The sequence below is a fragment of the Pseudophryne corroboree genome, chromosome 11 (genome assembly GCF_028390025.1).
Source record: "Pseudophryne corroboree isolate aPseCor3 chromosome 11, aPseCor3.hap2, whole genome shotgun sequence".
In the NCBI taxonomy this organism is placed as follows: Eukaryota; Metazoa; Chordata; class Amphibia; order Anura; family Myobatrachidae; genus Pseudophryne; species Pseudophryne corroboree.
In genome coordinates this window covers 142,198,750-142,210,802 of record NC_086454.1, presented here as the reverse complement: position 1 = coordinate 142,210,802, position 12,053 = coordinate 142,198,750, and the positions used below count along the sequence as shown (strand labels likewise).

At 41.5% G+C, this 12,053-nt stretch overlaps 1 protein-coding gene and 2 long non-coding RNA genes across 4 annotated transcripts in view; all 3 read right to left on the bottom strand.

Moving 5' to 3' along the window:
* Window positions 1-2,926: 2,926 nt before the first annotated feature.
* On the bottom strand, window positions 2,927-7,845 carry LOC134970030 (putative nuclease HARBI1). Its single transcript, XM_063946146.1, has 4 exons — window positions 7,108-7,845; window positions 6,318-7,026; window positions 4,487-5,188; window positions 2,927-3,073 (listed from the first exon to the last, which is right to left on the bottom strand). Exons 1-2 carry the CDS (start codon window positions 7,691-7,693, stop codon window positions 6,650-6,652), a joined length of 963 nt encoding a protein of 320 aa, XP_063802216.1. The 5' UTR covers window positions 7,694-7,845; the 3' UTR covers window positions 2,927-3,073; window positions 4,487-5,188; window positions 6,318-6,649.
* Window positions 7,846-7,896: 51 nt separating this feature from the next.
* Window positions 7,897-8,478, bottom strand: LOC134970029 (uncharacterized). Its single transcript, XR_010189618.1, has 3 exons — window positions 8,391-8,478; window positions 8,232-8,308; window positions 7,897-7,969 (listed from the first exon to the last, which is right to left on the bottom strand). It is a non-coding gene; the product is annotated as an uncharacterized LOC134970029 (long non-coding RNA).
* Window positions 8,479-8,570: 92 nt separating this feature from the next.
* The window catches only part of LOC134969139 (uncharacterized), a 226,552-nt gene continuing 223,069 nt past the window's right edge, over window positions 8,571-12,053 (bottom strand). For both annotated transcript variants that reach the window (XR_010189410.1, XR_010189409.1), the window contains one exon: window positions 8,571-8,656. This is a non-coding gene — a long non-coding RNA (uncharacterized LOC134969139). The remainder of the gene's footprint in view (window positions 8,657-12,053) is intronic.

Sequence of the window (12,053 nt, the reverse complement as noted above, 5' to 3'; positions counted from 1 at the left end):
TTCTTTCATTTCAGCAAAATTTTTTTACTAATTTGTTATATAGTGATATGCGGCACAGGGTGTGTAGGTACAGTGTTGTATATTTTTACAACATATGTCTGTCACCAGCGCTGTATACACACTTTTTAATGTATAATTCTCTATATCTTCACTGTTGTTGTATTTCATGTTTCACATTATGTTTTTGATTAGATATGTGGCCTCCCCTGTCAGGCTGACCAGCCAGGGACAGCGTCAGTAACTCCGTGCATCGGGTTGCTATGGTTACCGCCGTCTCCCGCTGATGTCATCCTCCAGGCGTCTCGTCTTGACCGGAAGTTCCACGCTGCTCCTGGATTGAGAATGCTGGCATTGGGACGCTATATAGGTAAGATGTATATGTTGTGTGTTTGTTTGTTTTGTCTCTCTGTAAGCACTAGCATTACCTGAGGAAGGGACCCGCTGTGGCCCGAAATGCTGCATCGTTAAATATGCCTGTGCTTTGATTTATTCATGCTGCATTACTTGTATCTGTGGATGTGCTTACCCAGGATATGTATGTATGCAGGTTTTTGATTCATTTTGGACATTAAATTTACATATTGATATTTAGTCCTGAAGTGCCGTGTCCGTTCCAAACACTTACTTGTTCTGACTCCACCATATATATATATATATATATATATATATATATATATATATATTAATGATGTGCACCGGACATTTTTCGGGTTTTGTGTTTTGGTTTTGGATTCGGTTCCGCGGCCGTGTTTTGGATTCGGACGCGTTTTGGCAAAACCTCCCTGAAAATTTTTTGTCGGATTCGGGTGTGATTTGGATTCGGGTGGTTTTTTTACAAAAAAACCCTCAAAAACAGCTTAAATCATAGAATTTGGGGGTCATTTTTATCCCATAGTATTATTAACCTTAATAACCATAATTTACACTCATTTTCAGTCTATTCTGAACACCTCACACCTCACAATATTATTTTTAGTCCTAAAATTTGCACCGAGGTCGCTGGATGGCTAAGCTAAGCGACACAAGTGGCCGACACAAACACCTGGCCCATCTAGGAGTGGCACTGCAGTGTCAGGCAGGATGGCACTTCAAAAAAATAGTCCCCAAACAGCACATGATGCAAAGAAAAAAAGAGGCGCACCAAGGTCGCTGTGTGACTAAGCTAAGCGACCCAAGTGGCCGACACAAACCACTGGCCCATCTAGGAGTGGCTATGTTTTTTTATTAGAAAAATTGCAACAACAAAACAAAGCAATCAACAAACATGAAAAAAAATAACTTACATAAACAAAGCTGATACCAGCCAAATGCCATGCTTAAATAATATTGTCCAAAGTCTTTAGTCCGACTACGATGGCGTAATATATCAGATTAGTGTATGAAAAGGCAATGCCAAATAAACTCAAAAGTCCATAGCACTGGCAAGATTAATAATAGTTTGTCAAATAGACAATCAATAGCAATATATAGACCAATATGTACAAAATCAAGCCTTAACACACAACAAAACCCAAACATAGAGAAAGTGAGGTGAGCTTTTAGTCATATATTAAAACCATAGCATACAAAACTATAACACAAAATCTACAGGGGGTGAAAGAAAAGAAAGCCAGAAGGATGAAAGGAAGGAAAGACTTCAGCCACCCACTCAAGGGGGTCTCAGATGGCGCCAAAGCCTGGACCAACTGACGGCATCCATCCTCCCTCGATCCATATCCATCATCCTCTTTACCTCGTGAAGAATGGTACCAACCACCTCAGTACAGGGTGGACTAGCCTTCTAAGGGAAACTAGACACCGTGCACTCCAAGTGTGGTACCTGACCGCTAAACTAACTAAGTAAACGGTGACTAAATCAAACCTCCCAAACCTCTTTTTGAACGCCCCATACGCCCACTCAGGGTAACTAAGCCCCGAAAGGCACGGAAGGCGTAAAGCGGCTGAAACGGCTTTGTAAACTTTTACATTAAAGGGACACTCGAGCAAGAAGTGGTACACAGTCTCCACCACCCCAGGACACTCCTCACGTGGGCAAACACGATCACTGGCACCTCGAAACCCGATCTTCCCCCTAACATAAAGCTTCCCTTGAAAAAGAAACCAGGCGATGTCCCTGAACTTTAGTGGGATCCTCCGAGAATTAATCAGATTCAACCCAGCTGAGTACACATAGGTGGTCATTCCGAGTTGTTCGCTATTTTTTTCGTTCGCACAAGGTATGAGCAAAATTGCGATCATGGTGCAAAATTTGCGAATATCCGCCCCCTACGTATTTTTGCCAATTCGTTCGCAGTATTAACACAATGTGGGCGTACGCCAAATGACATCGCACCAATGCGAAGGCATCGCATTAACACAAACCTCAACGTAAAAATACTAAGTTTTAGTAGATTTACACATTCTTCTTAAAAGTGCACACTTTTGCGGAAAAACGCACAACAATGGGTTTTTTTTTCTATTAAGTGAAATTACACCTTTCAGTTTAAAGTCCACAAGCCCTCCTCAATTACGAATCCAATTAGTGTAATGAATGACAATGGTTCTGACCAATTAAGTCTTCAAAGAATACCAGAAGAACACTTTGTAGCCATAATTGCCCATAAACATTGATGTGGAAAAATTACAAATATAGATATTGGAAATGTGCCTGGTCTAATGCAAATGTTTGAAGTATTGTGTAGATGTGTAGTGTGTGAATAAATGTGTTTACATGTATTTATAATCCATAACCTCCTAATGTTTTTTTTTGTTTAAATTATTGTTGGTGTTTTGTTATGAAATTATTCTTAAGTAAGATGTGTGAACTGTTTAAGGTCCCCAATTTCTGCACGCCAATGTGCTGCTCCTTTATAGCATAAATAAACACAACATCCGCTTAACATAATCAATTTTTTTATTATTATTTTTTGTTTTTTTTGTTTTTGTATTTCAGATATAAATCTGTTAACCCAATAAAAATTAAACAATTAAAACAATGTCTCCATTGCCTCTATATCGGCAATTACTGCCCTCAAATGGCCTTTTATGCGCCGGAAAATTGCCGGAAAACTGTTGGGATCTCCAACTGCAGCATCTGAAAAGAAGAGTCAAAGAAAACATTACTAACTTACTCACATTACCTATTATACAAGCAAGGCAGAAAGCACACTTTAATGCCAAAGTGACTACATCATGGCTGTTTTAAAGGATAAATCAGTAGCAGAACAACACACAAGCCTGCTCAGCAATGTTTTTTTTTTTTTTTTAACGTGTACCACACCATGGGGTACATTTACTACTATGGGAGTTCTATTTAAGATGGGACGTTAACCATAGCAACCAAACAAATAAGACATATTATCTTGTAGAAGGGGTCTAAAAAATAACAAGTACAGGTTGAGTATCCCATATCCAAATATTCCGAAATACGGAATATTCCGAAATACGGACTTTTTTTGAGTGAGAGTGAGATAGTGAAACCTTTGTTTTCTGATGGCTCAATGTACACAGACTTTGTTTAATACACAAAGTTATTCAAAATATTGTATTAAATGACCCTCAGGCTGTGTGTATAAGGTGTATATGAAACATAAATGAATTGTGTGAATGTAGACACACTTTGTTTAATGCACAAAGTTATAAAAAATATTGGCTAAAATGACCTTCAGGCTGTGTATATAAGGTGTATATGAAACATAAATGCATTCTGTGATTAGATTTAGGTCCTATCACCATGATATCTCATTATAGTATGCAATTATTCCAAAATACGGAAAAATCCAATATCCAAAATACCTCTGGTCCCAAGCATTTTGGATAAGGGATACTCAACCTGTATAATCTTATTGGTTGCTATGGGCAACATCCTATGTTAAAGAGAACTACCATCTTAGTAAATGTTACACCATGTTGGGATTCATTCACATCTGGAGTGACGATAAAAAAAAATTTTGGGGGTTGGCCCTGCATCATCACACTGCATATCAACATCTTCAGAAGGACAACATATCCTAGCATGGCCACACTCCCTGAAAGCCGCCCTTACTAAATAAGGTCAAACAGGTTTGGAAAAATCAAATAAGCATTTTGTGAGTGTAACTTTCACACCACAAATCATTGTGTCGTTAGGCTGGCTAACAAAGTGAAGCATGTGATTTGAAAGTGCAAATATTATTAATACACAGGCACAAGTGTAAAAGACCAACAACTTACTAAACTCCACTCAGGTCTAACTGTTTCCCTGAAAACCTAGCACATATAAACCGTGTTGTCCTGGCAACCCTGTCGACCTAATGAGTGTCGACCTAGAGTGGACACACAAAACATTGCACACATAAACACTGTACATATATTGAGACTCACAAAAATGGAAATGCAACATCTAGACCATGAAGAAGAACACAAACATTTTTCCTTGGTCCAAGATTTCCAATAGTACAACACTGCATGTTTTGTAATTGTAAGTGTAAGTAGGTAATCAATAAATTTGAAATGTTAAAAAACTTACTTTCTTCTGCCACATGAGGACTCCCCGAAATGTGATCAGGTGCTTCTTCTGCCCATTCACTGGGTGGGGAAGGCGGCTGGATGGGGGAAGGCGGCTGGATGGGGGAAGGAGGATGGATGGGGGAAGGAGGAGGGATTGGGGAAGGAGGCTGGATGGGGGAAGGAGGCTGGATGGGGGAAGGAGGAGGGATTTGGGACGTTATTTCAGAGGGTGGGTCTGATTGAGAGGGCGAGGGGGGCGGAGAGAGTGTTTGGCCAATAGAGGGTGAGGGGGGCTGAGAAGGGGACTCGGAAGGAGAAGGAGAAGGGGACTGGGAAGGAGAAGGGGACACAGAAGGGGAAGGAGAAGGAGAAGGGGGCTGAGAAGGAGAAGGAGAAGGGGGCTGAGAAGGAGAAGGGGACACAGAAGGGGAAGGAGAAGGAGAAGGGGGCTGAGAAGGAGAAGGAGCCTGAGAAGGAGAAGGAGAAGGGGGCTGAGAAGGAGAAGGAGGAGGGGGCTGAGAAGGAGAAGGAGAAGGGGGCTGAGAAGAAGGGGAGGGGGGCTGAGAAGGGGACTGGGAAGGGGAGGGGGGCTGAGAAGCGGACTGGGAAGGGGAGGGGGACTGGGAAGGGGAGGGGGACTGGGAAGGGGACTGGGAAGGGGAGGGGGGCTGAGAAGGGGACTAGTCTGGACTCCCTGCAGCAGCTTGCCGTTGTGGTGGTCCTAGAATGACATATGTATTATATTTGGTGTTGCATGACAAATTTTAAAAACACCATTTGTCAATTACAGTGTTCTGTCCCATGTTAAAGACACAGGGATAACATTAATTGGTTTGTCTAATTTTTAAACTGGTGATGTTGTCCATAGCAACCAATCTGATTATACCTAACATTTTTGAAGCTCATTACAGAATCTAATCGATTGAATCATATTGATTGGTATAGGCAACATCACCAGATCTAAAAACAACCCACCTTATTAAATTTACACCACTGAGCAAGTTATTTGGTACAGTTTACAGCCTGTGTAGCAACTCTGTACAACAACATGCACTTGTTCAGAAGCACTTTGCTACACAGTCAGTACTGCTTGCCCTAACCACACACACTGTCATATTTATTAAACTAGTTCAGTCAGTGTGCCAATTTACACTATCACTTAGTGTAAATTTGCAAAGTTTATGCTAATAATATCACTTAGTGAAAATTTGCATAGTGTATGCTAATAATCTCTGTGTTATGTAATGTATTTAACTTACTGCGTCCACGCTATTGCCGGATTTGCTGGCGAAGCTCCGCCAACAGTTCCGGCGTCCGCCTACGGAGATCACTCCATCTCCTCTCCAGTTGTATTATAGTCCGCCTGCTGCGGACGCGGGTCCTCAGTAGGTGGCGGACCTCCGCGTAGGCCTCGCGCTTTACCCGATTTGGGACAAAGCGCCCAACATGGCCTACGCGGCGGTCCATCACCGCCACCAAAACGTGCAGCTCGCGCCGTGTAAAAGGTGCAGCGCGCATCATGGTAATGGCGTTTTCCATATATGGGCTTATATTTATAGTGTGTGTTGGCATGTGATTGGTTGGAAAACTATGCTGTCATCTAAATAAACTGTATTGCTGTGTGCATTGAATAAACTTTATTGCTGTCTGCAGTGCTGTGAAGGCCAGAGGGGTTAATTCGCTATAGCGGAAATTCGCAGTCGCAGAAGAGCATTAAACTAAAAAAAGCCTACCCTCACAATTCACACACACACACACACACACACACACACACACACACACGCACGCACGCACGCACGCACGCACACACACATTATTTTACAAATATTTGATACAATCTGTGTACTCACCACATTTGCCTGGAATAATCAGCTGCACAGGCACAAAGTTTACAACATTTAGTATCATATGTTGTGTATTTTGTTTTGAAAACAGGATTATGAAAAGAAAAAAAAACAGTAATTACACCAATTTTGCCACGTAAATATTTTTGGGAAATTTAAAATAAAAAAAATAAGGTTAACATGTTATAATATTTACTGAAACAACTAATAATATATTCACACACACCAAAACATTTACACTATGAGCTTACAATATCTACCCAAAAGACATCAGAGCAAACTGAACATAAACATACAGTGACTTTGTTAAAAAATTAAAAAATATATTTTTTAAATCTTTACCTGAAATAATCTTGAACAATGCGTGTCCTGACTTGATTCCCCCTCCGGGAAACACTCCCCCCACCGGCTCTCCAACCAACCCTTGGCTCCTCATCAGGCAATTCCTCTGTTTGAGGAAGCTCCATGCGACTCCTTACAGCGATGTTATGTAGGATAGCGCACAGGACCACAATTTTACTTACCATCTCCGGCGAATACATGATGTCACCACCAGTGCGGTGGAGCACACGAAAGCGGCCTTTAAGGACACCAATCGTGCGCTCCACCAGCTGTCTAGTGGCAGTAAGCGCGGAGTTAAATGCCGTCTGTGGTCCTGGCCTTGACTTACTGTAAGGAGTCATGAGCCAGGGGGTGCAAGGATATCCACGGTCTCCTGTTTGATGTTATGAAAAAAACAAAATGAAAATTTTAAAATATTACAAATTATTGTCAGAAAAAATCCAAAAAAACTCACCCAATAACCACATGTCTTGTCCTTCCATCGCTCTTAATCTCTGCCATATCCCTGATTGTCTAATGACATGGGCATCATGGGAGTTCCCCGGGAACTTAGCATTCAGGGACAGGATCTGGAGGGATGGCCCACAAACAACCATTACATTCAGAGAATGAAACAGTTTCCTGTTTCGATAAATTTCTTCATTATGTCTTGGTGGTACAATAGCTACATGTGTGCCATCCACAACCCCAATAACATGTGGGAAGCGACTACCACCTTCCTCAAATTGCCGCTTCACCACATCTAGGGCACCAACATCCAAAGGCATAGCAATAAATTGCTTAACTCGCTTAATGAAAGCCTGGCTGACACGCCGAAGGACCTTACTGAACTGGCCCTGCGACATGCCAACCAGGTCTCCCACCACATGCTGGTATGAACCAGTGGCCACAAAATGTAACACAGCAAGGAATTGTGTCAATGCTGGGATTGCTGTAGGAGACCTAATGGATTGTTCTAGATCACTCTCGATTATGGAGAGAGTGTCTAGGATTAGATGAGGTGGCAGTCTGTATCTGCGCAACACAACATCATCAGGCATCCCAAAAAGAAGGACACGGGTACGGAAAATTGGTGGCCTAGCACGCCTCCGTTGCCTTGGATGATGAGGAGCCGGTTGTTGTTGGAGGGTTGGGGTGGGAGTGGTTCTGTGGGTTGGGGTGGTATGGCTTCCGCCCCAACATGGATAGACATGACCAACTTAAAAAGAAGGTAAGAATCATGACACCATAATATAAAAAATACCTTAAACATTGACAACCATAGTTTTGAAAAAAAGTGTATGGGTGTTAACTTACTGCTTGTGCGTACTCCATTTCTAAAGTAAAACAATAGGATTTAAACCAAGAAAAAATAAATTAGCTAAATTCCAACAACATAGGTTCACATCACAAAGTAATACACAAAAATGCAAAACAACACTAACCATTTAATGAATGCAATAATCTATATTTAAAACAAACATTCTGAGTATTTTTGAGAAAACAAATAAAATTCAAAACTAATCCAAAAAAAACACTACACATATGCTACATTAAAAGGGGTGGCCATCATTTACCAAAAAAATAAAAAATACATACCTTGTCCTAAAAAATTTGAAAAAAATTATCAACAAAAAACCCACTTGGCTTCTGACAACAAAAACTTAAAGAGACACCTACAAGAGACAGAGAAGGAGTGTAAGAGATCATATAGACACTTACAAGAAACAGCAGAACACACTGAGGTAGGCTACTTACCTGCTCAATATATGGAAAAATCCAATTGCATACAGACAAAAAATAAATAAAATGCCCACTTGGCTTCTGACAACAAAAACTTAAAGAGACACCTACAAGAGACAGAGAAGGAGTGTAAGAGATCATATAGACACTTACAAGAAACAGCAGAACACACTGAGGTAGGCTACTTACCTGCTCAATATATGGAAAAATCCAATTGCATACAGACAAAAAATAAATAAAATGCCCACTTGGCTTCTGACAACAAAAACTTAAAGAGACACCTACAAGAGACAGAGAAGGAGTGTAATTAAAAAATTAATCAGTGTGAACAATCTAACATACACACTGTAAAGTACAGGTAACAAAAAAAACATATTCCATAATAAACCATTTATATATCAAACAGATATCCAGCAAAATACATAAACCCAGTTCCATTGCACCACCATACATACTTGGCTTCATAATTAACTAATGTAGTAATACTAACAAAAGAAACTTAGCCAAACTTAGCGAACAAACGGCCATCTGTGTGCAACACAATGCTAAAATAACTCACTCTGCAAATTATAACCAAACGCGACCACCTATGAGACACCACAAAGCTGCTTCTTGCATCATACACCCACTCGCACAGGCTGCAATCCTGGCTGTTAAATAAGCAGTACAATCAGTCACACAATTAGCATAATTTACACCTGTGTGAATTTACGCTGCGCACGTAGCTATAAATACCTACACACCTGTGCGTACAGACATGTCATTAGCAACATGGCTACTCGTGAGGATTTGGCAGCAGAGATGGACCGCGTGCAGCGGCAGCAGGCCGCATTGACACAAAGACAAATAGCATTGCGTCGGCAAATGCTGGAATCCGCCTCTGCGGATTCTGAAGAAGCAGGACCCAGCACTAGAGACATTCCAGCTTCTGATATCCAGCAGTTAAGAGGGGTTACCCTGCCAGACAGACATAATGGGGAAACTGAGGGAGATTCAGCATTAGCCGCACAACCACAAAATACACAAGCCGCTAGTGACGAGGAAGATGGTGAGGAGGAACAGGAACAAAGCTCACAGGCTACTTCAAGGAGAAAAAAAAGGCAGCCCGCATTCACTAAGAGGGAGTTGCGTGTTTTGGTCACACAGGCCATGTCAAAAATACATAGAGGACCAAAAAACATGGGTGCTGCTACCAAAGATAGAATCTGGAGGGACATCACTCATTCTGTGAATGAAGTCGGCTCTATAGTCCGAACATCACAGGAAGTTAGACGACGGTAAGTGTATATTGGCAGTCCATTATCTGTGCAAAGTATTCTTAAAAAGCTAGTTACATGTGATGTTGTCTATAGCAACCAAATGCAGAACATGTGTCCTATATATTAAAGCATTTTTTTTTATTTTCTATACCTTGCCCCTATTTTTCCTAACATATGTAGTTGGGCCGACTTCAAATCCCGCCTGAAGGGCAAGAGGTCTGCGGAGTGGAATGCCTCAAGGGCTACAGGGGGAGGACCAGCTGCCACTGTGGAGTACACAGATCTGGAGGAGATGGCGATGGACTGTGTCAGTTATGAGGAGGGGTTAGGGGTGTCTCATATGGACATGGACCTGCCTGAAATACTGAAGGCACATGACTTGCCAGGTAAGTTTACACACATATTTGTATTGTTTAATTGTTTTTGTTACAAAAGTCTCATATTTTTTTTTCCAACTCTTTTTCCACACATTCTTCTATTTGCTTTGCACATAACACAGCACTGGGGGGTGAGCAGGTAGAGTCACAGGAGGGTTATGTGGCTGAGGCTGAGGTGGAGGGACCTAGTGTGTCTGCCAGTGTGGGACCACAAATCCCACCTATCCAGGTTCCAACTGGCCCCCCCACCCAACCCTCTGCTATCCCGGAAATCCTGCTTGAAATAGCTAAGTATGGTGAGAGCCTAAATGCATTTCAGGACAGGATGCTCCGGGAGGTAAGCCAGATAGCTGTCTGGCTCACTGAGCACAGAACCAGTGTGGAGCAAGGTGTAGCTCAACTCTGCCAAGGTCTGGCAGAGATCAGGCAGGGACAAGATCAACTTGCCTCCTCATTCAAAGACCTTGCTAATTCCATCTTGCAAGGTCTCCAGGCCATCGCTGTCTCCCTTGCCCACAGTGGCAGAGAGCCAGCCACATCGGCTCCCTCCCCTGCCCCTGCCCAGGAAGAACATCCCACTGGGCTGGGCCCACGAAGGTCGCTCCGCAGACCAAGCCAAGAAGAACAGCATCAGGCGGGGGAAAAAAAGAGAAAGTGATGTCTCTCCAGATGGGCAGCACCCATGTTTTTCATGTTGTCGCTATGTTTTTTTTGTGTTGGCTTGTGTGGCCAGAATGGCTAACTCCCTCTTAGTGAAAATATAATTTTCTGTTTTTATATATTGTAGCCTGTGAGCTTTTTTTCCTGTACACCAGAGCCATCTTCCTCTTCCTAGCGTGCTGTGTATTGTTGTGTTTGTGTGCTGGCTCCTGAATCTAACTCAGTTCCCCAAACATATTTGTCTGGCTGGGTGTTTACACCATATTATTTATTTACATTAAAAATATTATTTTGTCAGAAGATGGAGTTTCCCTAGTACTGAGTTCTGCTATGTGATTTGTGTCAGTGGCATCTGCTTGCTGCTTGGTCCATCTTTGCCTGTGATACTCACCTGTAGCCATGTTGTTTGGCCCACTGAATATATTTCTGCAGTAATAAAAAAAAATAATAATAATAATGTTTGTGTACTTTATTAAAGTTAATGCATTATGTTAATCTTAGACCAGTACAGTTTAGCAAGGCATATAGATACTTTGGGAACAAGGGAACAATCCGAAAAAACATACAAGCATTGCATCTTTTAAAATGCAACAGGTATGCCTTGCACAACACTTTAATGTCCATATTAAAAAAATATTCACAACTCGGTTTTTTATAAACTATGGGCTACATGACATAATATTAAACATTGTCAGATATTCAAAGCAAAATTAAAGCTTTATGAAAATCAAAAAATTAAGTGTATACTGCATTATGTTGGTCATGATATTTGGGATATACAAAGGGAACATTTTATGTAGTTTAGATGTTGCAGATGTAGTTTTGAAGTTTGGTTAATTTCACTTGTTTGCATTTGGTAGTATTTAACACATTAAAACATGCACTTAACATCAATGTTTAGGCAAAAACTTGACCCAAAATAAAAACCTTATTTTGCAGCGTGACAGATTTATAGGTGCTGAGAATAAACATGTAATGTGTCCACACAATTGCTGTTTGCAGTACTTCAGCAGAGCAGTGTTTAGCAAGTAATTGGACAACAGATGAATGGGCTCTCCAATTAACTGCTAATTATTGCATACACACTTGTAACACTACTTCGCAAATGCAGAGTAACTGCAGACCTACTCGGCTGCTGCGTCAAGATTGTGAGGAATTGCTATGTTAAGTTTAACAGCGAAAATGCATTTCTGCGAAAAACACGCCTACTGCTAGTTGCATACTCCCACACTAGACGCCCACTTTCACGCCCATGTCGTCAGATTGCGAAGTCGCGCCTCTGTCACGCCTTCTCCACTCCCCGTTTTCGTTTCTGTGTAACGAGCAGTTTTCTTTGTAGTATTTCTGCACAAGTGTCGTATCGCTATACTTGCGCATGCGTA

Coding starts and splice junctions, on each gene's coding strand:
- LOC134970030 (XM_063946146.1), bottom strand. CDS start 7,693: ATGCCTGATGATGTTGTGTTGCGCAGATACAGACTGCCACCTCATCTA. Junction 7,027..7,107: donor ACAAGACATGTGGTTATTGG/GTGAGTTTTTTT, acceptor AACATCAAACAG/GAGACCGTGGATATCCTTGC.